The following is a 27,267-nucleotide window of genomic DNA, read 5'->3' as shown; positions in this document are numbered from 1 at the left end:
AAACAACCAGGGACAAAGGTGCCCTACAGAGACACTGGCCAGACTGTTTGCATGGCTTACTGCATAAGGATGAAGAAGGTGAAATAGAGTGTATACACTCAAGAAATCATATTAATATATCAACCAAATGACAAAGGGGGACAGAAAAAGAAAGGGAAAAAAGTAATGAACTGTGAACGGAGACAGATAAATGGACAGACTAACAGACTGATGGATTAATAGAGACAGACAGGCCCCTTGTTTTACAGCAGCATTAGGTCTGTGGAACAGTAGAGAGGCATTAATCCAGTTATCAGATCAAGCTGAATTTCCACAGATTAGCGTTGAGGACTCGCGCGCACGCAAACGTACATTCGAGGCCTCGCACTAAGCCTTCTGGGAGTTGTAGTCCAGAACGACTAGCATTTGTCCCGAGCCGTCACCTCCCTAACAGGTGAACGTTCAAGCATTGTTTTTACTAGTCTTGTTGAAATGGCGACCTGTTGGCCACCTGACGTGCGTCACTGGCCCCAGCGCGACCTCTGCGACCCCCCCTTGAGGCGACCGTGACGCGGCAGGTCTGAGCGGAACTCGGCCCTTCGAGCTCCGGCTTTGTACGGCTCAATTAGCGTGACATACTTTCTCCGGTGATCGCCTGCGTCCCGCCTCGTCGTACTCAGCGGGTTATGTTGCGGGCAGCCAAGAAGGTATTACCTCCGTTACCGCGAAGAGGAACGTCTTTTGTTTTATTGTTTATGTTTTATGACCGGACAGTTAAAGTAGAAAAGCGCGCTGACTAGGTGGAAGAATATGACCGTGGGCGAGGATATGGCGGATCCATCAGGGTTCGTCCCCCAGAAGGAGATAGTTTATAACGGCCTGCTTCCTTACTCGGACCGGTTGGACCAGGAGGCTACGGAGCACTTGGCTGAAATTAAGGCGAATCTATCCAGAGCCGTGCAGGTCAGAGAGCTGTGGCCTGGAGTGTCGTTTTGGACACGGAAACTCTTCTTGTAAGTGTTCCTCTAAACTTCTCCCTCTGGATATGACACAGCGAATAGCAATTTTATATGCGCAGCCATAAACCTGTAATATTTCCTTTAGTTGAGTCTACTCGGCTTTTAAAACCATGGCTTATTGTTTATGGTGGTAAACAATGCACAGCATAAGTTACAGTAATGTTTCTGGCAGATCTCTTCATTCAAGGGGTTGTTGAAAGTACACACTCCCAACTGTTCCCTTACCGAGAAACAAAACAAATAGCTGAAGAGGTCCAAAAGAATATTCACAGACTGCCATAAAGTAATATCAGTGTCCTGCTCTGCCCTTTAACATTTAATTAAGTACAGATTTTTAATCCACTTTGCTCTCTTGGCATATACTGTGGATTCAGTGCAGTTAATCAAGGTCTCATGTTGAGGCAGTGTGCAGCTGTGTGTGTGTGTGTGTGTGTGTGCCATCACTCATGTCAACAGAGCCAGTGGCGATGTGTAAGTGTACTGACAATATACATCCATACTGGTGACCTTTAATTGTGCGGTATATGCCAAACACACATCCATACCTGGAGGCTGACCGGTGCAACTCCAGGTTGATCCGGCCGTGACTGTGAAGTTTTCTCTGTTTTAACACTCGTTTTATTTAGATCCATACATTTCCTCTATCAGTAAGTCTTTCTAGGTCTACCAAGTCATTCCAATAATGAAAAACAAAGTGTCACACTCACAAAACAAAGGTCACAGGGTCAATCGCAAGACTGTACCATCTTCAAATTCCCACCTAACCTGCACAGGTGCCTTGAATCAGGTTAATTAGCCACTCTGGTATCAAACTTAAACCTGCACAGGTGCCTTGAATCAGGTTAATTAGCCACTCTGGTATCAAACTTAATCAAGAGGACTATATATATTAATATACAAGTACAGGTACAAAACATATTACAAATCCTTTTTCATTCAAAAATATGTTCCGTTCATTTTAAGGACAACTTCATTGTTTTGTCTGCTAAGGATGCATTTCCCCTTACTTCATTCTTTTACCTCCCTGTCCAGATTGATCGTGCCGATCCAGGTATCGAATCATTAAGCCAACGACCTTTCAGTCACAAGTCTGCTTATCTGTTTAACTTTGTGTTTATTTGTGTCCTGCAACTGTGTGGCTTTTCCCCCTCATTATCCTCTCTGTGCCCCAAACAACTCTCGCCACACAGGTTCCTGAAGCTGTACGGCCGAAGATTCAGTAAGGAGGACCACGTTCTCTTTATTAAACTGCTCTATGAGTTGGTCACGCTGCCTAACTTGGAACCCTACATGATGCAGAACTGCGCCAAGCTGCTCATTCATCTTCTCAAGTGGGTCTAATGCGGTTTATAATGTATATATTCAACATATACTGTATACATAATCAGTAATCCTGTTCTTGACTCTTCACTCTCAATTGACTATATAAGTACGTCACTTTATTGTTCCTATATGCACGTCCTGACCTATATTGTAAGTCTATATTGGGATTCCTGGGCCGTGTCTCTCTGTCACGGCTGCAGCAGCTGGAGGAGACTCTCCACAAAGCCCTGCATTCATCACCTCCCTATTTATCTTCAGTTGTTTGCATGATTTCCGTATCCATCACAACACAACAACTTTATGCCGATGTCATTTGTCTGCGTGATTTCCAGGAGATGAAAAGAGAAAGATGGAAGCATTCCCCTATATTAAGTGCCAGGTCTCAAAGCCTGGAGATGGATTTGAAACTCCACATTGCTCATCGAGTCTCAATAGACTCTTTTTTTTTTACTTCATTGCTTGTATTTCACCATCGTTTCCCCTCAGTCTCTGCTCTGTTTCATTTTTCAAACCTCCCCAATGACAGCTTGTTCCATAGCTTGAGATGAATGAGGGAGGAGGACACAAGAGGAATCCAAGCCTTTGGAAATTGTGCATATTGTCTAGTGTGAGAGGTTCTCAACCTGTCTGAAGGGGTTATTCCAGTCTGTGAAGCACACGAAAATCATGCTTTCACAAGGTAGTTATTAAGAAAGTGTGCTGGAATGTTGAAAGCAGGGGTGAAAACACTGTGAATTGAAGCTGGGGGCCTTAACAGCAACAGCAAACCAGTAACTGGGCAGTCTGAAAGCTTTTAGTTGACAGGGTTAGAAATTGTCCAAAAATCAGACGCCCTGACTTGAAGTCTCTTAATTCTCTCTAAAAGGCTCTTGGCACAACAAAGGCCTCTGTGTCAATACTCCAAACCAGGCAGGCCTCGCTACAGCTGCAAATTCTTAATAGCCACAGCAGTCGGACCAGATCTGTTTTATTGAAATAGAAAAAGCTGATATTATGTTTGCAGACATGTCTAGAAGTTGGCAGGAGTCATGTTGTGCACAAGTGTGAGTCGTGACTTAAACAGGATTCCAGACTTCTCAGACACAGTGAAGTATTTTTCCTTTCCAGTGTGACATTGTTGTGCAAAAAAGGAAATTATTATCAATTAGTTTACTGCCTTTACAGGAAAAAGGAGCTGCTGTCAAGGGATGACCTGCAGTTGCCATGGCGGCCGCTCTACGATCTGTACGAGAGGATCATCTACTCCAAAACCGAGCACCTTGGCCTTATCTGGTTCCCCAAGTGAGTAGTTCTGTCTTTACATGCACTTACGAGAAGCTGAACGGTGTTTTGACTCGCTCTACGTGTATCTTCCCACATATGTCGAAGGTTAAACGTCCCAAATGTGTTCACAAACATTCTCCCTCTGCTCGTTCGCAGCTCAGTGGATCACATCTTGAAGGCTTTGGTGAAAAGCTGCAGACTGTAAGTGAATTCAGCCGAGTGCTGTAGATCAGCACTTGGCACTCCGTCTCGCTCCGTGTTTGCCCCATGCGTCTTGTTTGCGTGTGGATTAACTGCATTTTCTCCCCCTTGGGCTGAATCTGCCAGGTATTTCCCGGCATCCTCCACCAAGGAGATGCTGGATGAGTGGCGCCCCCTGCTGTGCGTGTTCGACGGGGTCATGCAGAAAGCCATCAGCAACATGGAGCTGTTCCTGCCCACCATCATGCCCCCCGAAGAACACAGCCAGGCCTTCCAGTAAGTGAGCCGCGGTGAACAGCTGCATTAAAAAAGCACCGTAAGCATCACGTAAACACACCGCAACTACCGCTCACACAAAGACACCTTATCCCAGGCTCGATCAAGAGCACTCGTATATTTATCGACACCAACACAAGGAGATAAAATATGTGGTGTCTTTGCCGTTTGTGACCCTTTAATAGAAAGCAGACTTTTTGTTGTTAGTTTTATGTGTTGCCTTAAGTGTACACGTCTTGTATAACCACATTTGCTATTCATCAGACGTGTTTGCAAGGTTGCACCTGGGAGTTTAAATAAATAATGTTCTTTTTTTTTTTGCTGTAGCAGTGGTTCCCTTCTTCTTCTTCTTCGTCTTTTTTTTTTTTTTTACACTTTGCCGCTTTGGAAAACCTTTGCCCCCTCTTCTCAATACCCTGCGTGCTTTCTCCAATTACCGGACCTCTTCTGAGCGTCGAACGCATTCTTCAGTGTTTTCACTCTTTCGCAAGCTATTCGTCTGGATTTAGTCTTGGATTCATTCATCAGCAGTTTCCGCGCAGTTTCCACAATACATCATTTTTAATACTCTATTTTTCCATTTCACTTTCTTCCTCTCTCTCTCTCTCTCCTAAGATCTATGGAGGAGAGAGTGAGTTCATGTTTTTGGGGAATTAGAGATAGATGGGCGAGTTTGGGTGGGGGAGAATATGGCAGTGTGTGTATCTTGTTTGCGTGTATGTGTGTGTTTACAAGGTGTTTTTTTGTGTGCGTTTTCAGGTTGTGGTTTGGTGAACTCATGACACTTTGGGTGTCGGTGCAGAATCAACCAAGCTGGGAAGGGGTGAGACACACACACAAACCTTTTTGAACAAAACGACCAGGTCATGCATGCAAGTTTAAGTCTTTGCATGCAAGCTCAGTTGCACAAAATTGAGATAAATGGGAATTCATCATAATATCATATTATCGTACAACTAAACGCCAACGGTGGACTCAGTTTCCTCTATTTTTAATCTGGATATCTAATATTTTGGAATGACACCCATTTGTACACACCGAGGGTCAATTTCTGATTAGGGTGATTGTCGGTGTGGGTTTCCTGTTTTGTCTCCAGTGTGCTTTCACGCAGCCATCTGGCCCAAACCATGCTGGATGCGCACGCTTCCTCCGTCCTTGAGCTTGCCTTTTCCAAAGCAGGCATCTACATTACTGGAATAACACCCTTCACTTCTAATAGACGTGACGTTTTTATATGGACTTGTAGGTGATTGTTTTTTGCAATGTTGTTCCTACAGCACCTTGTCAACCTCTTCGCTCGCCTGGCCAACGATAACATCGGCTACGTGGACTGGACTCCTTATATTCCCACTGTGAGTCATTAGTGACATTGCGGGAGTGTTTATGCTTCTCTGTTAATATATTTAATTGCGGACGGATGTGCCACGTTTGCAAATTCACTCTGTGTGTGTGTGTGTGTGTGTGTGTGTGTGTGTGTGTGTGTGTGTGTGTGTGTGTGTGTGTGTGTGTGTGTGTGTGTGTGTGTGTGTGTGTGTGTGTGTGTGTGTGTGTGTGTGTGTGTGTGTGTGTGTGTGTGTGTGTGTGTGTGTGTGTGTGTGTGTGTGTGTGTGTGTGTGTTTTAGATCTTCACCAGGATCCTCCGCAGTCTGAATCTTCCAGTGGGGGTCAGCCAAATGGTTGCGCCACGATACCTCACCAACAGCTATGACATCGGACACTTGGTGTTGTGGATCACAGCCCTACTGGTACACACACTGCAGACACAATTGACAAAAACGCTCTAAACATTTATGGTATTACTGCTTAATGATTATTATTTCATTGTATATCTGCAGGGTGGCCCAGGGAATCCGGGGCAGAAAGAGCTGACCTGCCTCTTCAACAGCATTGCGTCCTTTTACCATCCCTCCAATCACGGCCGCTGGCAGGTCAGAAGGCTCTCTCTCTCGCTCTCTCGCTGTCTCGCTCTCTCTTTCTCTCTCTCTCTCTCTTCCTCTTTCTCACACACGCATACAGACACACAACTGAATGCATTTTCAGCTGGTAGTGGCTGTCACCCTGCTTTGATTTATATGCTGTCATTCAGGACTTGGCTCTCCCTCTCTCTTTGCACTAACAACAGAATAATGAAATGCACAACTGCCAGAGAAAAGAACGATATCACAGATCTGTTTACGCTTGACAGAATGCATTTCTGGACGGTAGCACAAATGTTGTGCGCGTGTGTGTGCGCACAGTTGATGTCTGTGTGTGTGTGTGTGTGTGTGTGTGTGTGTGCTTGCAGACTCGACTGATGCGGCTACTCCAGCGTCTCCCTGCGAGTGTCGTTCGCCGTGTGCACCGTGAACGTTACGCCGAACCCAACTGGATCACGCTGGTCCCCGAGTGCCAGAGGCTTACAGACACGGACTTGAGAGAGTTCACCAGCAGCCTCATTGGAGCCACTCTACTGGCCATGTTTAGGTATTGCACCTCTATAGCTTGCATCCGAAAGATCAAGGTTGTGTTTTGGTGGCCTGCAATAAAAGATGTGACTCCATTTACACATATTTACTCACACACGCACACACACAGGTCCATATAGCACATACACTACTCACTCATTCTCTCACTTGTACAGGTCAGAGGTAGATTCCAACTACATATTGGACAAGTATAATCTCAGTGTCAATGTTGTGATGTGACACAATTCATCCAGCCAGCAGATCCTTGTAAACTCTTGAAGCCCTTGATGCAGTCACTTGCATGCCAAGATCAAACCTCACAAGCGTGTCGTGTTTGTTTACTGTACACACACTGCACCCTGGCAACAACAAGCCTAATCTGGACATAGACGGCTCAACAGTGATTATATGCCGCTAACACTAACGTTGCTGTTGTGTGGTCGATCGCCCTCTTCTGGTACTGTGCAGTAAGACAGGCAGTACGGACGCAGCCTACACCCTTCAGAACTTGGCTCTCCTAACACCAGAACTTGCCATAGCACCTGTACTCGAGAGGTAAGATTTGATTATGTGTGTGACCTTTACGCAATATGTACATGTAAGCAATTGCCTCCTGGTAATAATATGGAATTGTTGTAACGCAGGACCTATGCGGCGATAGAGACCCTGACGGAGCCACACACCCTCACGGCCACGCTCAGCTGTATGATCGGCATGGCGCGCAGCCTCGTCTCCGCAAACAACCATTACCCGGAGGGCCGCAGGCATGTGCTCCCGTTGCTCATGGGCTCTCTGCCAGGGGTGGACCCTAACGACTTCAGCAAGTGCATGGTGAGTAACGGACGCGTTGATTAGCAATGAAGTAGAATTACGATACAGGTTGACGCTACAGTTCTCGCTGATTAAATCCCTCTCTCGGGCTCATTCCGGTTCAGCCCATTAACAATTCCTAGAAATACAATGAGTCTCAGTTTGAAGAACTCGACATCACCGTGGCTCAGCTTTCACTTCACTGTCTGCTCTGACTGAAATGGATAGCTTTTCTCTTGTCGTGCGCTCATTGTCTCCAAGCCACATTAATTCCTCACACCACAATAAATTCATTGGAAACAGTTATTCCACCAACATCTGGTAGGTCATTTAACCGAAACGCACGATGATGTGAATCGATCTGTTTCCTGTTGTGTTGCTCTGCCCAGATAACGTTCCAGTTCATCGCCACCTTCACCACTCTGGTGCCTTTAGTGGATTGTTCATCTGCGCCGTCTCGACACAGTGATCTCACGGAGGTAAACGCATGCCGAGCACTAGAAAAATTCGACATTTGGCTCCAAAAGAGATTAAATAAACACAATTCTTGTGTGTGAGATAGGAAAGTCTGGGAAAAGGATAATTTCCTGCACCATTCGAGTTGATGAATTTGTGCATTTCTTTCCCTTTTCAAATTGATAAATCCCAGCCCACACACACACACACAGATGAAACTCTAGCCCACTCATATACAGATCACACGCTAATTACTTATCTCTTTTATTCGCTCACAGATCGAGAAAGAGCTGTGTTTCGCTTCAGCCGAGTTTGAAGACTTCATCCTGCAGTTCCTGGACAGGTAGAGACAAACTGACATGTCACACTGCCACTTTCTAAAGGCACGTTGTCACCATTTTGAGGACAAGTGCGTCTGTTTCTGATTGAAACGCACCCGTCCAGATCACTGCCTCTCTGACTCATGCAAAGCAACCTTTTCTTTTTCCGTGATGGTTTGGTTTCTGCAGGTGACATGTTCATCGCTGACAACCCTGTGTCTGTCTGTGTGTGTGTGTGTGTGTGTGTGTGTGTGTGTCTGCATCCAGGTGTTTTGCTCTGATCGACAGCAGCACTCTTGAGCAGACAAGAGATGAGATGGAAACGGATACCCAAACCCAGCTGGAGAGCCTGGTGGAGCTGGGCCTGTCCTCCACTGTCAGCACAATACTTACTCAGTGCTCCATAGAAATATACAAGGTAACACACACACATGCGCACAGGCATATTCTGGTGTTAATTGTAGGCTTCAGTTCATAAACACTTTCATTCCACACTCACTCTTTTTCCGTGTCAGGTGGCTTTGCAGAAGGTGCACAACTTTGCCACCTCCAACATCTTTGAGACGTGTGTGTCAGGCAGGATGGTGGCTGATATGTGCAGAGCAGTGGCAAAGGTACAGTGGTTGTGTGTGTGTGTGTGTGTAACCCTTTTTTAAAAATATCAATGAAAAATGTTCAGAGGCTGTCCATTGTCGGGTCGCATGAATATTCAACTTTTGTTTGACCTCCACTTAAATGTCAAAGCTGTTCTTCCATCCTCTTTTGCTGCATGCTGTTTACTTTCATGTTTGGGCCTCTCTTTGTGTTTGTGTGCGCGTGCACGTGTGCGTTTGCATGCATGTGTGTGTTTGCAGTGTCATCCTGCCGAGTCTCTTCGTCTGTTCGTCCCTCACTGCTGCAGCGTCATTTTCCACATTACTGACAGTCAGTACCTCACTGTGTGTGTGTGTGTGTGTAAAGTAGACGCAAGTTGTAGCGTAGTGTAAAGTAGACACAAGTAGTGGCGTTTTTATACAGTGTTACTCTGAAGCCAATAAGCTCGAATTTTACTTCCAAATGCGACCCAAAAGCTTTTACATTGAATAATATTTGTGATGAATTAACCTTGATTTATCGTTCTGTTAAGCAATGGAAGTTCATTTTGCAGCCTGTCATCAAATGGTAGACTATTAAAAGTGTGTGTGTGTGTGTGTGTGTAGATGAAGAGCTGCAGAATGAAGAGTCTCTGGATAAGGAGCTGCTGTGGAATCTCCAGTTACTCTCTGAGGTTAGAGAAGAATCTGTCAGGCGTCCAACACTGTAAAAAGTATTACATTAGCAAAAGTCACAGACAGATTCACTCCTTTCCAATATACAGGAGAATAATTTAATAGAAAGATTTAACAGATTTATTTATTTAGTTCTATTTTTAACCTTCTGCAATCCGCGCCTATATTCTAGCTTTAGCCGTGAAAGGGGCGTGGTCTGTATGGAGGATTCGTAGAGACCCAAGGAATTCAGAGGGAGAGTTTTGATTCTGTGACTCAACGTTCAAAGCCCGGCCCACCTCCAGCTAACAGATGGAGACTAAAACCTAACAGACAGTATGTCCCCTTTAGAAATGATCTCTTACCCTGGATTTAATGGAACAACAATAGTTGCTGCAAAATTCTGAATAATCAAGAGAGCTTCAGAAAGCTATTATCCGCTCCGGGAGACAAAGTGATGACCACGTGACATTTTTTGCAGTGTGCACCCTGTGCAGCCGTAAATATCCCGGTGCTGTGTTGTTAACCAGAACATATCGATACCCTTTCTGTTTTGTTTTATTACCCCAGGGAGCCTAATGCATCTGGGAGCGAGCCAGATGCTGAGATTTACTGGAGAACCTCAATATTTAACACACAACTCTCAGCTGAATTGCCTGTGCCTGAGCGCGTGTGTGTGTGTGTGTGTGTTGTTTTTTAGGTAACCCGCGTGGATGGCGAACAGCTGTTGAAATACCAAGGGGACTTGGAGTGCGTGCTGCGCACGTGCGTGCGGCTGCGCTGCAAGCGGGCGTACACGCTCGCCTGCAGTCTCCTGGAACACACACTCCGATCGCTGTCCCTCATCTATCCCACGGAGTGTCGCAGCACACCCGGCGGCTTTGATACCAACCTCCCCATTCGGGTACATAACACACACGTTCACAACGCATACGGGCCACATCACTCAAATTACCATAAAGACGTAAAAACCTCAGATCCAGCCCGATTCTAACTGCGTCGTTTTGCTTACCTCATCAAAATGCCTATCGGCTGCTGGCTCGCTTTGGCCTCACAAGGTGTTATTGACAGGAAACACTCTCGGAAACACAAAGTTGCACCTTTTAAAACCTCTTTTATTTCCGCTGTCGCCCCTTTCTTCTGTTTAATTGAATGGGATGTTGGCGCTTTTGGCCAAATGCAATGCAATTTCCGTCCCCGTTCCCATAGCAGAAGGCAGAAAATTAGAAAAGCGCTTACTTACAAGCCAAACAATTAAATAACAATTTTCTCGCGCCCGACTCTAACACATCTCTCTCTCTTTCTCTCTCTTTCTCTCTCGCTCTCCCTCCGTCTTTAATCGGAGTCGCTTTCCGAGCGTGATATGTAAACATGTTTGCGTTGCCAAGGCGCTGTGAGTCTACAAAGTGAAAAAGGCGCAGTCAAAGCGATGTAATCTCCTTATGTCTGCTGTATTCTTATATTGCTTTGCATCGGGTGCATTTGGAGGCGTGTCCCACAAAAGGGCCCCTCTGCCCCGCGTCATGTCTGTCTCCAATCAACAGAAAATAAGATTTGATTTTTGGGAGTTTTGGAATGTATCTTGTTATGATGATGGGATTGGTACATCTGAGTTTATTTTGAGTTTTGACATCCAGGTGGCAGCGATTACGGACGCATTCCTCTGCCGTTTCCACATTTCCCATCGCAAATTTCCAACGCCGCCCTTTAATCTTCACTTCTCCCCACCTCTGATTCTGTTATTTTGTTTGATAAATTTTTTCTTTGATATTCTACTAGTTGGAATTTTTCTATTCGGGCAATAGCGGCACATCAGTTTGTTGTTTTCCCTTCATTATTTCTGTTGGAAGTCGCCTAAACGGATGGGACAGGGCTGTGGCGTGAAATGCAGCAGTGCGGCCGTTGCCAGCTGTTCCATTGGAACAACTGGCAACTTCTCCTTTACATGTTGACAGCTTTCTGAGAACAACTCTCTCTCTCTCTCTCTCTCTCTCTCTCTCTCTCTCTCTGTAGGACTGGGGCAGGGCTGGAAATGTGGCAGCCCTGGGTGTGTGTTGGCACGTGCCGAGTCAGGAGGAGGAGAACTTTGTTTTCCAGTTGCTGTCCCGTCTCCTGCAGCCCGAGCTGCAACGAATCAAGGAGCACATCACTGGAGCTCATCCAATGAGCAGGTGTGTGATCATTTTCTCTCAGTTTTCCTTTCTTTTCTTTCGTGGACGTATTCAGGAGAACACACACCCACACACACACATACAGAAAGAAGTGTAGCCATGCGTGAGGGACAAAAATGAACCCTGAAATTTCACCTCTTCTGTTTTTGTCACATATTCACAGAGCAGAGGGATAAATTCAGCCACTCCAGAGTGATTTAACACTCCGACGGGCTTTGTTTTAACCTGCATTGTGAATTCACGTCACAGCAACACCGCTTTAACGCGCGCGCGTAAACACACAAGCTGCCGTGAAGCGTGCTGTAATGTGTTGGCTGCTTCACAGGGAGGAGCTGTTGCAGAGTCTGGCTGTTGTGCACCACTGCCTTCTGGGAGCTGCAAGCATGCTGCCCCCTCTGGATGGACCGCACGTACCTGACCTGTGAGGCCTGCGGACACACACACACACTCACACACATAAAACATACATGTCCGTGTTTATATTAGCAGGCATCTCACATTGAGTTTCTTCCCAGCATACCCTCCATGGTGAACCTGGGGGAGACGAAGCTGCATATCGGCGTCGATTATGGTAAGAGATCACACGAGCGCACGCCGGCGAGCAGCCACATGCACGTATGCAAAATTTGCGCGCTTGCTCTCCCAGCATTTTCTCCAAGACATGCCGCTGTTCATCGTGCATTCTATTTCCATACGTGATGTATGTGTCCCCGCCCCTCCAGATGATTCCAGGGAGAACTACAGAGAGTCCATCTGCCAAACCATGAGACTGCTGCTACGTGAGTGTCAAAGATTCGAACCCAACGCTACTACTGATCACTAGAATCTGATTATAATGCGCAATGTGTCCGTCTCTGCTCTTTCCAAACCAGATCACATTTTGGAGCGCTCGGAGGATGACACCAAGTCGCTGTTTGTCATCATCGAGGTCCACATTCTTTGCGTTATTCATTCATAAAATGTTATCAATCTCCCGTGTGCGAGGCCCACAAAGGTCTCACGCTGCCCTTTGTCTGTCTGTCTGACCACAGATCATCAGTGACCTCATGTTTTTCCGAGGCACGCACAAGAAGGACTTTGACTCACGGTGGAAAAGCTTCACTCTCGTCAAGAAGTCCATGGAAAACCGGGTGAGTAGGAGAAGATGCATAAGGCCGCTGATTGTTGTCAGTTACGGTGAGTCACTCACAGGCTGATTGTGTTGCTTTGCCTCCGCAGCTTTATGGGAAAAAGCAGCATATTCGAGCGCTGCTGGTTGACAGAGTCTTGCTCCAGCACGAGGTCAGTGCCTCTAACTTTCTGTGTGTGTGTGTGTGGAGTAATCACACGCAAAAAAAGATGTATTTACCCAAACTGTGTTTCAGTTAGAAATGGATTCCTGCGCATTGTGTGTTAATAGATGAGGATGCTGGTGGTTGAAGGCATTGAATATAAAGTGGTGCACCAGGAGCTGCTCTGTGATCTGCTGCTGCTGTCCACCAGCACCTACAGCCAGGTGAGAGAGAGACATCACTCACTCATTCATTCATTTATTCACCGCAACAAGTTGTGTTTTCCAACTAAAACATCCTTATTTACCCTGCGCTCCTTATTTCACACTGAATGTAAAGGTTCAGGAGTGTGATATTTAGATCAAAGTGATAATTCAATTTTGAAATTAACATATATGCATGTCCCAGTGGATCTTGACTGATAATGATATTATGTCTTGATGTTGTGATTGTATTAAGAAAAATGAATGTCTGCATCTCTTAACACATTTTACTCGTTTAACCTTATAACCTCCAAATCCAGAACGTTATGATATCATTCCACCTCACAGGACAACACAAGGAAAGCAGTACTGTGCCTATATGTATAGTTACAGTAAGTGTGTGTCTATGTATGTGTCCTTGCAGGTGCGTAGCAGGGCTCAGAATGTGCTGACCACCGCACTGGCAACTTACAGCTTCTCCTATAGAGACCTGACCACCAGAATCATACAGCTGCTCTCGCCGCAAAACACCACCGGCACGCAACAGCAGCTCAAGGTACTGAACACACACACACAAACACACACACATGCATTTGCAGAACATGCTGACATGTTGAATCGAATAATGGTCTCTGTCCGTGGTTCTGAAACGTCCATAACCGTCCATGTGCCTGTCTTTTAGATCGCGATGTTATCACAGTCTCATTCTGGCTTCATTATATTAGTAAAGACGTTTCTTGTGTGTGTGTGTGTTTGCTGTGAAGGGTGCCCTTTACTGCCTGCTTGGTGGGCCGAGTGGCCCCTGTCCGGCCATTGCGAGGGACTGGGACTGCGTTGGGGAGGTGTGGCCCGCTCTGGTCCGCTGCGGCCTCTCACCGTCCCTGACCCTCGAGAAGCCATCAATTGGACGACTGCTCGATGAAATCAGCGAAAGGATCCACCGCCAGTTTGACACAGTTGGGATCTACCTCACTGTGAGCAACACGAACATTAAAAACACCCGTACGCAAGCTCACAATGGAGCGATCCATCCACAACGCTATTTCTATACAAATTCGTCCCTGTAGGTTTCAGAGAGATGCGTGGAGATCGCCAACGAAATCGCACAATCGCACAATCCCGCCCCTTGTCTCGAGTCTCCCACCCTTGAGGAACTGAAAGAGGGGCTTCAGCGTCAGCGAATCAGAAACCTGGTTGCTGCTAGGTAGGCCTGAAAGATGGATTAGAACAGTGGTTATTTGTTTATAAAGGAGTTAAACCAGTCCTAGTATACATTGTTATGAGCTCTGTAGCTGTAGTAAATACTTAATTTGACTAATGCCTCTCTTCTTCTCTGTAGGAAATATGAGAAGCTGGTTAATGACCTTTTGGATTGCCTTGAAGACGGAGAACTGTAGGTTATATTCTTTGTATTCTGTGCTGTGCGTGTTTGATATGTTAATGTCCCGTGAAAAATGTCTGTAGGCATTTCCAATATTTCATCCACCAGCCGGGTTGTAATGTGTTTTCATTAAACGCAGCATTATAACATTAGTACCTTTTTAATAACACTGCTGAGTTACAAACACAAGGCTTATTATCCTAATAAGTCTGCGTTTGTGTCGTCGTCTTTCAGGCCCTGGAAGTTTGAGCACATGGCCACAGACCTGCTCTATCTCCAGCTGAGAGACGACCACCCGCTGCCCCCCGACGCCGTCCTCTACTTCACACAGGGCCTCGTACACGACTCCATCAGCATACGCAAGGTCAGTGGCGAAGGAGGAGGATGGCAAAGTGTACACGTACATATGTTTAGAGCAGTAATATGTATAACTTCATGCTGTATTGTGTCGCTACATCGCCTGGCATCCCTCAGGTGGCGATCGCAGCGGTGTCTGGCATTCTGAAACAGCTCAAACGTCCAAGAGAGAAAGAAGCCGTGAAGCCGACAGATATCAGTGAGGATGCACACACGCGCACGCAACAAGCAATCATACATATAAAGTCTTTTTATTGTCGGAAACTGCTTGTCTCAATCTGTCCATATTTCATTTCGTGAGTTCTGTGTGTATATTTCTGTGTCTGTGTAGGTGGCATAGAGGATCCCGAGGGCGTGTGTGTAGGCGACCGTGAGGGGAATCGTTGGCTGCAGTATGACAGCAGCAATCTACCGCTGAGCCAGGAACAGTGGGACTCTCGGCGTTACGTGGAGAAGACACACTGGGGTTACTACGCGTGGCCGAGGTACAGTCACCAGCGGGTCTTATCAGGGGAGGCCCGCTCGGCTCTGAATACATGATCGACCAAATCGCCTGGTTGATTTGATGCTCGTCTTTATGGCCCAGTGGTTTCATGTCTGACTAACTCATGACTGATCTGAACGGCTGGATTACTACCCAGCTATTGGACCCACTTCCTCTTCTGTCCCTGGCCCAAATTAGCCTGACTGACTGATTTCCTGCCTGGCCCAGATAAAAGAATTGATTTATGGCCGGCTTGCTGGCTGACTGTCTTGGTATGCGGATGGCTTGCTGACTAACTGACTTTTTAATCATTCATTTATCCTCACTACTTATCTGGAGACAGTATCTATCTATCCATATTTTTCTGTGTGTGGTTATCTATAAATCACGGGTAGCCCTCTTCTTTGTCTCCCGCTCCTCTCAGAGAACTGATGATCTATGCAGCTTCGGAAAAGCCAAACGATGACCTGCCATACGAGGAGATGAGTGAGGTGCCCGCACATACCACACACACACAGACACAGACACACACACACACACACACACACAAAATGTCAGTCTCAGGCGACACGAGCCAGGCTTCTATATTTCCGCATTCAGCGCGTGTTCCTGCATGTGTCCCACAGGGTGAAAAGATCATCTACGAATATTTCTGCGACCCCGAGTTCATCGAGCAGCTTATGGAGTTTCTCTCTCTGGAGGAGCGGAAGGGCAAAGACACTTTCAGTCCCCGGCGCTTCTGCCTCTTCAAGGTGCTGCTTTGAGCTCAACCTCAATCAATCTGGCAAGCCTTTTACAAGCGGTGACACAGCACACAGCCGGCCGCCAAGGCTGAACTCCCCTCTACAGCGCCGGCGTCTGTGTCACCCGCTGCCGTGCTCTTTTGACCTCTGTCAGACAGCTGACACTTCACCGGCATCAAAAGAATCACTATAATCTGTTATTATTTTGTTTAGTTTGGTCCCTCCATGCTGCATCACCTTGCGTGCTCCCCTTTGATTGACAGGGGCTGTTTCGTAACTACGGCGATGTGTTCCTGCCGCTGCTGTGGCCCCACCTAGAGAAGCTCGCCAGCGACCCCCACGAAAGCTCCCAGCGCTGCGTGTGTGAGATTACTGCGGGGTTGATCAGAGGCAGCAAATGCTGGCGTTTCAGCAAGGTGCTACACACACACACACACACACACACACACACAGACACAGACACAGACACACACACAGAGGGACCAGTATACACACTGCACTATGTTTGATAAGAAAAGTCAATATTAATAAAAAAGTTTCATTATTGTGTGTGCCCAGGTGGAAGGGCTATGGCGGCTTTTGAGTCCTTTGATCAGAACCGCCTTAACCAACATCACCTTGGAAACCTACACAGACTGGGGCACCTGCATCGCTACTGCCTGTGTAAGCCTTCTCACACACAGTCTTTTTTTTTTTTAGGACATTGCACATTCCCACATTCACACGTTTGTGCCCGTTGACTGAACCTGGTCCTCTTCCTGCTCCGCCCACATCTGATTGGCGGAGCAGGAAGAGGTTTAGCCAATCACGGCCCAGGAGGCTTTGACTCTTGATACAAGTGAACATACCACATTTGGCTCCAGAGGTGTAGAGCAGGGAGAGATGGGAACTGTGCAATGGATCTGTATTGAGAACCACTGAATAAATACTGTAGATGTTTACATTCAGCATATATATAGCAAATGTACTGAGTCTGCATTTCCACATCCGCCATGGGGGGGCAAACGAGCGAATGCGCTTCCTTCCTGCTAAACCCCCCCCCCCACCCCCAAAAGGGAAAGTGCAACTGAAAGCAAAGCTGGAAGCCTCAAGCGACTCCAGCAGAATAATCTGTGATGCCTGATCACCTGAAATGGCACCAAAAATAAACCTGCTTTGCATTGGCTGCTGTCCAACAGGAGGGCCGGGACCCCAGGAAGCTCCACTGGCTTTTTGAGCTGCTGATGGAGAGCCCCCTCAGTGGAGAGGGGGGCTCATTCAGGGTTGCCAGGTATGTATTTGTATGCGTGTGTGTGTGTGTATCCATTCTGGCGCTTTAATGCCGAGACGCAGCGATGTGTTTGTGGCATCCGACGGTATTTCAGAGGTTTCCGATTTCAGGCTGCAGTGGTAACTTGAGCTCTCGTGCTCTGAGATGACGCGCTGTAATAACATGCTGCCATTTCTCCACCCCCGCACCCTCCATCTCCGCCTCGCTGTGTCTCTCCCGCCCCCCCGCCCCCCTTCAGCTTGCTGTACGTGCTCCAGGGGGGTCTGGCCCAGCAGCAGTGGAGGGTGGCTGAACTGCTGCACAGACTGCTGGCTTACCTGGAGCCCAAACTCACCCAGGTGTATAAGAATGTCAGGGAGCGTATTGGCAGGTACTGAATTCCCTCCGCTCTGCGTTATCTCCTCTAGTTTGCATAATCGCATTCAAATAGGGTCATTTAATTCGCCTTGTGTTGTGTTTTAGGCTGTTAAGCTCTGATTCTAATTCAGTGCTGTATCCATTAGGGCTGAGTGTCAATGACTCTCTCCCGCCTCTCCTTTGCCGCTTTCCTATCCCCCACCCTCCCACCCCCCCAATCTCATCTCATCTCTCCCCAGCGTCCTGACCTACATCTTCATGATAGACGTGGCGCTGCCCCACACCCGGCCCACTGCCTCCCCCCAAGTGGCAGAGTTCATCGGGCGGGTCCTGGGGCGGCTCAAGCCCCTCACGTCGGAGCCGGAGATCCACAACCACGTGCACGAGGAGAACACACAGGGGACGGACGAGCGCACCCAGGCTGTCAAACTGCTCAAGACGGGTGAGACGGGGACGCAAACCTCGTAACTTGGACAGTGGTGTACATTAGGGATACCTGGCGAGTGTGAAAAATGTACATGCATCGCCGCGTTGGCGCACCGAATCCAGATGAAAGAGGTTAAGCTACGATCCCTGATTGATTTTACCCTTTAAATCTGCTCCAGTCACGTACTCCAAGGGGAAGATAAAGGGGAATTTTAAAGGTGTGTGTGTGTGTGGGTATTCAAGCCTTTCACGTACAGAAGGTGCTGCGCAGCTCAATATCAGGGTGGGTGTACAGTTCACAGAATTATTGATTAACCTGGTAAATATTTAGTTTGTGTTTTGTAGCAGTTTGTCATTCAACCTTTTTGTTATTACATGAAGCGTTACCTTTCTACTTCTTCGGGTCAAATCATAAATCAATGCTCTTTCTCATTTTAATTACAATTAATAGTGATAACCCATTTTAAGGCATTCTCAGACATCTTTACTTGGTGCGACATAATATCTGATGTCCAGAAAGAAGGGATTTAGATCTCCTTTCCTTTATTACCGTTTGCCCAATGTTAGTGCCTCTGTTATGATCTCCATTACACAGATAAATAACTGGTTAGGAAATTATCCAAATCATTAGATACTAAATCATGATAGATTGTTTTATTCTCAGGGCAATGCAGTAAGGTCACAGCGCAAAGTCTGTTGTTTTTATTCCCTGGCAACGGGCCAAACTGTGTATGTGTGTTATTTGCAGTTTTAAAATGGTTGATGGCGAGTGCCGGGCGAACTTTCACCACTCCCGTTCAGCAGCAACTGCAGCTCCTGCCTCTGCTCTTTAAGGTAAGAGTATACTCACACACACACACACACACACACATACACACACACACACCCACACACAGGTCCCTGCACAGCATTATTACCCACTCAATCTTACTTGCCCATTAAACTCAATTTCTCTCTTCATTTACTCAAAATGGTGCGCGCCTCTGTGTCTTCCTACCTCTCTCCGCCTCTCTCTCGCCGCAGATTGCCCCTGTGGAGATTGATGAGAGCTATGATGAGATGAAGCAGGATGCGCGCACGTGTCTCTCTCTGATGTCCCAGGGCCTGCTCTACCCCGAGCACATCCCTCTGGTCGTGGCAGCGCTGGAAGAGGTGAAGCACGCGCCTCGCACACAAACGCAGGGCATCACAGACCCACCTGCCTGCTGTCAAATGCTCCAAGCGCAATGCTGCCCACGGTGTTTTTCGGGACTAAAAACAACCCGTGTTATTTTAATTTGCTCATTTTCCGACGCTTGCGTTTGCTGTGAGGTACAAATGATTGGAGTCCCTGTTGTGAAATTTCAAATTCCCATCCCAATCTCTCTACACATCCAAGTCGCAAATGTCTCCTTTGTACTAATTTTCCGCCGCTTATCTCTCTCGCTGCAGTTTCATGTTTGATGGAAGTCTTGCTGAGAAAGCGCAACAGCAACGTCTCCTCGGTTGCACCTTTCCACCTTAATAGCCTTCCCTCTCTCTCCCTCCCTCTCTCTCTCTTCAGATGGCAGTCAGCAGGTCTTGGCACGCACGCTATTCAGTACTGACCTACCTCCAGATCACGGTTTTCTACAACTTGTTTACGCTGCTGAGCGTGCCAGCCGAGGTGCTGCGCATACGAAAGCTGGTGTTGCAGCTCCTCCGTGATGAACAGCTCGAGGTAAACGTACGCGCCGGAATGTGACTAGAACTGATTCCATGCCAGAATCTCCTCTTTAGAAGGTATAATTGTCACCGGATTATAAATGGCCATTTATTGTTCCGTAGTCTCTCCTCACTTAATCATTGTTCTTCTGCTCTATTCTCTGTTATATATGGATATTGCACCTATAATCCTCCGCTTCACTGCTTTATGTCTTTATTCAGGTTGTCTTGCAAGATGCTTGAAAGGGGACTATTACCTGTAGTCATTACATAGAATCATTAATTTCCCTTTCATTTTATCGGATTTTATGGAACGCTATGAAAATATATTCAACCAGAACGTCACTGTTGCATAAAACTCCGCACTCAAATGTTCCTTTAGCTCGTCTTCGGTACGATCCATGACTCATTTGTTCCCACGTTTAAAAAAAAATCTTTAACCTGTCTCTGCCCATCGATTTAGATGAAGGAGTGAAATCAATAGTGGCAATGAAGTTGCTGAACCTGGTTGATCGAAGTCAGAACCGGCTGCTTCTTTTTTATGTTATATAAACGAAGCGTGCGGCATAAGGAGATTCAGTCTGTTTTCTATTGCAATGCATCAAACATCACAAACACCTCCGTTTTATCGCTGTCACCGGTGCTTATTCATAATATATGTAAATTGGTGCAGGGAGGCGGCGATGCTCTGCAAATTAATTTTTTACCTCATTTTACCTTTTCCTCTTTCCTTCTCTCTCTCGCCTCTTTTCGGTGAGCCTCCGTCTCCACGCGCTCCCCCTTTCTTAATAAATTGCGTATGTGCTTCACGTCCTAAAAATGCTTGTGTTTGCTCTGCGTTCTTTATACGCCTGTCCCCCAGTCCTCACCGGGTCTCTCCCTCCTCCCCGTCTTGTCTCTTCCTCTCTCCCCGCCCCTCCCTCTCTGTAGGTGAGGGACATGGCATGCACCACCCTCAGTGGTTTACTGCAGTGCCAGTTCTTTCCCCTGGACTGTAGTTTGCAGACACAGCTCCAGACGCTGAGTCAGACTCGGCTCCCCAAGGCCAGGGGAGAGCTGGCCTCCACAGGTACGCACGCACGCACGCACGCACACACACACACACACACACACACACACACACACACACACACACACACACACACACACACACACACACACACACACACACACACACACACACACACACACACACACACACACACACACACACACACACACACACACACACTCTGTAAGTGCACATCACAATCACAGTGAGGCAGTCGTAATACTTACCCTATTACCCTTTCTTGTCCAAAGGGAATTGTGAGCCTTGAAATTCTCAAGCCCACTCTCACTCATCCCTGTGTGTGTGTGTGTGTGTAGGCTTGGTGTGGCGCCATGCTGGAGTGCTGGGTCTCAGTGCATGCATCCTCTCAAGTCCCTATGATGTCCCAGCCTGGATGCCTCAAATACTGATGGACCTGAGTGACCATCTCAATGATCCACAGCCTATAGAGGTACACACACACACACACACTCACACACATCATATATCCACACAAATAATCATGCCCCGTGGTTTAACTCACAGTGAGCTGAAAGAATGCAATTTCATTGTCCATTTGAGGAGAAAATTGTGTCTTTGGCTTTATTCCAGGCATGAAGAAGATATAAAATGTAATCTGAAGTGCAGAGTTTGAATATTACATAACTACAGTGATGTGCTGATAGTTTTGTATCTCTGTGTTGTTAAAGTAAAAGGGACCAGACAGAACATACTAACTCAATGAAAAATTACACAACACACTACGGACTCTATTATTACAGTTTCTGGAAAAAATCTGTCACTCTGGCAACCAAACAGCAGGCAAGATGGCTTTAAGAGCTCTAAGGAATGTAAAGTATGTTAACTTAGTTTTTTCTTGGAGTGACCTGTTTCTGTTGTCACCTCCCTCCTCAACATCTGACACGTATTCATTATATGTGACTATGATTTATAAAACATGTCCTCAATGTTTAAGTCATGACTACACGGTTGGTTGATGTCTTCAGTGCAGCTCCTTGTTTGTGTCCTTGTTGAACCACGCCAATGTTTCACTTCAACCCTCCATTCATTTTAAATTATTTCTGTGACGTGTACTTAAATTGTTGGATGTGGCATTTTTACATCAATAAATTATCACCTCATTAGTTTTTAATGTCGGCAAACAAATGAGATCATTCCTGGAACACTTGTCTGCTGCATCTTGTACTATCTAGCGTCTGCTTCGGGTTTGCCTTATAGCACAGAACAGGAATAGGTGACTTTACCTTCTTCTATATCGACTGTTCACTGCATAGTTGAGTCTACCTTGTTAGAATTGATGTTGGCTCTTATCAAAGGGCTGAATCAGCTCATGACACAATCAAATGTAATTGACAAAATAGATTTTTATAATGATTACTGTATTAAAGATTATGTTTTTTTTTGCCCCAAGATGACAGTGAAGAAAACCCTGTCGGAGTTCAGGCGCACTCACCACGATAACTGGCAGGAGCATCGGCAGTGTTTCACTGATGACCAGCTGCTCGTGCTCACAGACCTGCTGGTGTCTCCCTGTTACTATGCATAGACATCTGCTGGGCCACTTTCTTCCGAGAATGACAGCTCAGAAATGCCAGCAATTACACCTTTCACGCTGTTAGGACCTCTACTGTTCCACCGCAGACAGACAAATAATGTGTGATAATGTTGATTAAGAGCCCTGCCCCTGGAATTTACTCACCTCAGCTGACCTCCAGTTAAAACGTGGCCAGACAGCAGATCTGGGCAAAAAAGAAATGAATATTTTACCTACTTGGTGTTTTTCTCACCAAACAGCTCGACAGCCCCAAAGGGGCCACTTTATTGTGTTTAGAATGAACCCTGCCACTGTTTTGCCCATTTCTGCCAAAAACAATAACTGGGTTATCTTCTCAGGTTTATATTTTACTTCACAGCATTTTACCCAACCTATTGTTTCTTCTGCATCTCCTACTAAATATAACAATACAATAAGACAAACATGTAGTATTAATATTGGAAGAGTTTAATAGTAGTGAATACTGTATTCATATTCCATTTCTGCAGTATATTGTGTTATATTTCTGTAATGGCTCATGATATGATTGATATTCTATTTCTAATAAGTTGAATTGAGTAATGATAATAAACTGGAAATCGTCTACCTTGCAATAACATTACAGAACTCTGTATAGACAACAGCACTGAGAACTTACTATTAACTGTCAAATACATTTACTGTATCATTTTAAAAGAGGAATGTATATTAAATGACTTGTGTAAAATATAAGGAGTATATCTGTGTATATCACATAGAACAGCTATGTTTTATTCATCTTGTATGCTACATTGTATGCTCGTATCCCCTCATATGCTACATTGTATGCTCGTATCCCACATGGACAGGTGTTTTGGTGTTACAGCATAAACCTGCTGTACAGATGCTACTGCTGACCAAAGCCAATCAACACTGCTACCTGGGTATAACCGTGTGTGCATGCACATGTGTGTGTGTGTGTGTGTTTGAGAATAACAGGATTAGAGATGGAGCCGTCACCATTTTATTCTGCATTGCAGTAATTGATTTTTTTTGATGCAGCGCTGTTGAGATTGATATGTCCAGTATGCTGAACGACGTGTTGGCGGAATGAGAAGAAGCACAGCTGATGTCGGCAGACCAATACTTGCAGTAAGACAGATGTGGACACATTGTAAGTACAGTCAGAAATAAACAGGGTCTGCAAAAACTGTGTTTAAAGGCAGCCTCACCAGTTTTATCAGTTACCTAAACCACCTCCATTTAAATTAGCCCAACAAATTAGATCATGTATTGATTAGCAATATGCCAATTGTAAGATTAAATAAGGATACGAAGGAAAGGAAGAACTAACCAGATGAGGGTCAAACAGAAAAACAGTATGCATGCTGAGCTCTTCTCTTCCCTCTTATTTTATAATGTTGATAGTGTTATAATGCTGAAGCTATGCAAGCTGGTTTTATTTTTACTCTTAAAACTAAAAACAAACGTATAGGGACTGGACAAGAACGCAGCTTAACTACAGATTGCTCAGGGTCCATTTTTTTTAATTATTTGAGCTCTAACTTTCCCCGTGCGTGTGGCGATGCATGAACACATCACAATATGACAGAAAAAGGACAATGGCCCAAATGTGTCTGTAAATGCCGATGTACTGTATTCATTATGGACAGAAACGCTAAATCTACACGTGTACATCCAAAGCCTATTTTATGACACCAAAGTTTGGATGTCAATGCCCTGTGTGAAAACATTTGTGGACTTTGTTTTGAAGCAGCTTTCTCTACATGACATACAGTATGACACCAATTGCTCCACGTGTACCTTAAGCCCTGAGATCATTTTGCCTAGCTTTGTATGCTGTGTCACCGTTAGTATAGTATTTTGTCTTCTATTCATGCGTTGGCTTGTAAGAGTGTGGATTACTGCCTGATTTCCATTCTTCCTCTCACTAAAGCTTCGAGAGAAAACAGGTGCGTGTCTGAGTCCTCCGGCAGAATTGTCCTCAAAGCGTTGGCCAACCGAAACAGGTACTCCGTGTTCCGTCCACTTGGACCGATGGCGTCAACGATTTGGTTGGCTATTTCCTCCAGAGGGGCGGGGCCGAGGTAGTCTGGACTGTCCTGAGAGCCGATGTACAGCAGCGTCTGGCTGGGAGGGGCAGCGAGTGGCGGACGGGGGTGGAAGGTCACCGTGATGACCTGGTAACCGCATTTCTCGCGGTGGTCGAGGTAGCTCTTCACTTCCTGCTCCCGACCTGTTGGCAGCTTGTAGGCAACACCCCAAACGCACCCCTGGAGATGGAGAGTGGAACACAGGTAGCAAACATGAACACACCTAATGCATTGCAACTCACATGTAACACTAATGACTACAGTAATCTTCTATGCTACAGAGTTTAAGATAATATATTTGAGATATGAATTAATCCTGTTTCTCTGGGTAATAGAATACACACAAGCCTTAATAACTACTGCTCAAGATGAACCCAAATCTGCTGTTTTATTAATTTTAAAATGCAGTGTCTAGTCTAGACTAAGGCAGCAAGATGTTGGTCCTCACACAAAGCTCGAGTTTATGATCTGCTGCCTGATGCAAACCCCAAAGAGTGAATAAAAATGAATTGAAATCCAGTAAAAATCAGTTTACAGATACTCTTGTAGTGCTGCTGTTTTATGTAGTTTACACAAAGCAGTTTTGGTTATATACTGGCCATTGTCATTTAAACCCTGAAATGCATCACTGCACACTTGTTCAAAATGTGAACCTCTTTAGGGCCTAACTATTCAGGATGTCAACAGAATTTTGATAACTTTATCATAAACACTTTTTACAACACCCCAATAAAACCCGGGGAGAATATACTCAAACTGCATTGCTTTTTCAACTCTGTTCACTTCTATGTACAGAATACAAAAGACCAATTTTTCGAGACATTTTTAAACTCATTTCCATATTTTTATATATATCTTTCATATTTTGTAAGAAATTGCATCGAAGACAAATTTTCCACTGCTTTTCAGATAAGTGGTACATTCAAAGACACAGGTAATTTTCACTTTTTTTTTTAAATGCCTTCGTTTTCAACATTCTGTGTTTTTCTCAGTTAATACCTCATCTTAACTTCCATCAGTGTGTACTCCAGCTCCATCTTTTGCAGCTTTTCAACCATAATCTTTCAGCGCAATTCAATGACTACATTCTTTCTTCAGAACTGCACTTTTCTGGCTTTTTATATCTTGCAAAGTTATGCCTCATTGCAAATTAGGAAAGGATCACAGCTAGATGAGGTGTGTTCCGGTTCAAATAGACTGAGAATGCCTTCATTTACAGGTGCATCGCAATAAATTTGAATTCAGTGATTCAATTCAGAACGTGAAACCGTCATCTATTATAGATTCATTACACACAAAGTGAGATATTTTAAGTCTTTGTTTGTTTTCATTTTGATGCTTATGGCTTACAGCACCCAAATTCAAATTGTCAGAAAATTTGAAAAGTTCAATATTGTAGATTCACAGTGTGACACTAATCAGCTTATTGACTCAAATCACCTGCTGAGGTTTCCTGAGCACTTTTGTCTCTGTCCGGTTCAGTAGGCTGCACAATCATGGGGAAGACTACCATATTCTAATGTATTGATATGCACCTGTAAATGGCCCAGGAAGGTGCAAAATATCTGGCTAAATGTTTGTTTTTAGCACTAATCAAACCCTGAAACCTTCTTTTTGGATCACAGAATTATCATATACTATTTATGTGTGTATTAAGTATTGTGAATTGGTGTAGCATGAAGTCTTAGGGGGGGATTTCTCACCTCTGGGTCTTCCACCAGTGTCACAACCCGGCCAGGCTGTAGAGGAGACAACAGGAGAAGCGCAACAGTCATACTACACTGGTAAGTAAACGTGTTACTGGGTCAAGGGTTAACATTTGTATATTTAAATTGTTTTAACACTTGAGTAAATAAGTGAGGTACCACGAGGTGCGCACACACACACACTACTCCTATGCTTTGGGAGTATTTTAAGTATTACTTCCACTTCGTTTTCGGTTTCGGCAGACAATACTCACTTTTCCCGGTACTCCCCGGTGATCGGTGCTGCCTTGCCAGAACCGACGGCAGAAACCTTTTATGTAGCCGATTCGTTTTTCCTCGTAGGGAAAATCCACTTTCCATATGAGAGAGCCGTAGCCGAAAACCCACATGACCGGCGAGCTTTGCTGGCTGCTACCGTCAAAACGATCAGAAAGGACAACAGACTGGCATGTGTTTAAAGGCAGCCAGCTCGAACGCTACTCACGTAAAGCAAATAAATAGGCTCCAGTGACGTACATGTTTACATCACATCACATTTATATATACCACATAAGAATACTGAAACGCTAGTCGTTGTCAGTGTCAAACGACGGTAGCCAGCTGACGACACTATTACTTCCGGGAATGAATTTCAGCATAAGACAGCATAATTTCCTAATATAGTGCAGTTTGTAATGATGCTTAACAATCACATTTAAATAGCTCTGTTTCAATCAATTAAATGGTATTATTCTCTCAAAACGTTATATTAATATCCTACAGCCATATTTTAGTTTGCTGCTTTTATTTTGAAGGCCTAGCCGAATCATCGTCCAATCACATCAGATAATTTATGTTAATGTGCTGATCTCAACATGCAGCACTTGTTGACAACAAATAGTGTGAAAATTATTCCCACAGACGTAATTTCCTTTTTGCAATGGCTAATTTGTAATATGCATATGTTGTTATTTATATAATGTGTACTAGGATATGATATTATCAAGCAAATGCTGATTTCGTTAATGTAGACAAAACGTCCCAAAGTCTAAACAAATGGCGAGTAGGCCAAATAACACCTTACTTTTTGTCCACTTTACTTTATTATATTGAAGCTGACAGGTTAAGATTAAAGGGGCTTTGCACTGTTGTGTAAATAAATGTCTGATTTGAGGCAAACAGAAACAACATTCAAAGTTGTAAATCATTCAAGAAGTTCT

General features: G+C 45.2%; 2 protein-coding genes across 3 annotated transcripts; one reads left to right on the top strand and one right to left on the bottom strand.

Moving 5' to 3' along the window:
• Positions 1–539: 539 nt before the first annotated feature.
• psme4b (proteasome activator subunit 4b) lies at positions 540–22,897 on the top strand. Its single transcript, XM_076143643.1, has 47 exons — positions 540–992; positions 2,189–2,329; positions 3,486–3,602; positions 3,741–3,785; positions 3,912–4,061; positions 4,821–4,884; positions 5,339–5,413; positions 5,684–5,806; positions 5,897–5,989; positions 6,346–6,524; positions 6,974–7,060; positions 7,150–7,336; positions 7,705–7,794; positions 8,050–8,114; positions 8,359–8,509; positions 8,607–8,705; positions 8,946–9,015; positions 9,291–9,358; positions 10,039–10,242; positions 11,352–11,509; positions 11,835–11,930; positions 12,025–12,080; positions 12,232–12,288; positions 12,382–12,437; positions 12,541–12,639; positions 12,728–12,790; positions 12,909–13,004; positions 13,408–13,539; positions 13,748–13,957; positions 14,051–14,187; positions 14,323–14,376; positions 14,599–14,728; positions 14,839–14,920; positions 15,053–15,206; positions 15,630–15,696; positions 15,832–15,957; positions 16,212–16,364; positions 16,507–16,611; positions 17,127–17,218; positions 17,457–17,588; positions 17,815–18,017; positions 18,750–18,835; positions 19,025–19,153; positions 19,545–19,700; positions 20,615–20,753; positions 21,053–21,186; positions 22,147–22,897. Exons 1-47 carry the CDS (start codon positions 790–792, stop codon positions 22,279–22,281), a joined length of 5,448 nt encoding a protein of 1,815 aa, XP_075999758.1. The 5' UTR covers positions 540–789; the 3' UTR covers positions 22,282–22,897.
• Positions 22,898–23,907: 1,010 nt separating this feature from the next.
• On the bottom strand, positions 23,908–26,654 carry chac2 (ChaC, cation transport regulator homolog 2 (E. coli)). Of its 2 annotated transcripts, none has more exons than XM_076143641.1 (3): positions 26,314–26,654; positions 26,066–26,143; positions 23,908–24,542 (listed from the first exon to the last, which is right to left on the bottom strand). In XM_076143641.1, exons 1-3 carry the CDS (start codon positions 26,455–26,457, stop codon positions 24,171–24,173), a joined length of 594 nt encoding a protein of 197 aa, XP_075999756.1. In that variant the 5' UTR covers positions 26,458–26,654; the 3' UTR covers positions 23,908–24,170. The 2 variants fall into 2 exon arrangements, with proteins under 2 accessions (XP_075999756.1, XP_075999757.1); XM_076143642.1 differs by having other exon boundaries at positions 26,066–26,101; positions 26,323–26,654.
• Positions 26,655–27,267: the final 613 nt, after the last annotated feature.

Source organism: Genypterus blacodes, unplaced genomic scaffold, assembly GCF_046128005.1.
Source record: "Genypterus blacodes isolate CSIRO-AG114 ecotype Tasmania unplaced genomic scaffold, CSIRO-AGI_Gbla_v1 ptg000026l_1, whole genome shotgun sequence".
Classification (NCBI taxonomy): Eukaryota; Metazoa; Chordata; class Actinopteri; order Ophidiiformes; family Ophidiidae; genus Genypterus; species Genypterus blacodes.
This window is presented reverse-complemented; position numbering and strand designations above follow the sequence as displayed.

Excerpts from the sequence above, each read along its gene's own strand:
- chac2 (XM_076143641.1), bottom strand. The coding sequence starts at position 26,457 with ATGTGGGTTTTCGGCTACGGCTCTCTCATATGGAAAGTGGATTTTCCC. Across the intron at positions 26,144-26,313 it reads TACCGGGAAAAGTGAGTATT|TGTAGTATGACTGTTGCGCT; the intron begins GTCTGCCGAAAC and ends TTTACTTACCAG. Across the intron at positions 24,543-26,065 it reads CACTGGTGGAAGACCCAGAG|GGGTGCGTTTGGGGTGTTGC; the intron begins GTGAGAAATCCC and ends CTCCATCTCCAG.
- psme4b (XM_076143643.1), top strand. The coding sequence starts at position 790 with ATGACCGTGGGCGAGGATATGGCGGATCCATCAGGGTTCGTCCCCCAG. Across the intron at positions 12,791-12,908 it reads GAGTCTTGCTCCAGCACGAG|ATGAGGATGCTGGTGGTTGA; the intron begins GTCAGTGCCTCT and ends GTGTGTTAATAG. Across the intron at positions 15,697-15,831 it reads CATACGAGGAGATGAGTGAG|GGTGAAAAGATCATCTACGA; the intron begins GTGCCCGCACAT and ends TGTGTCCCACAG.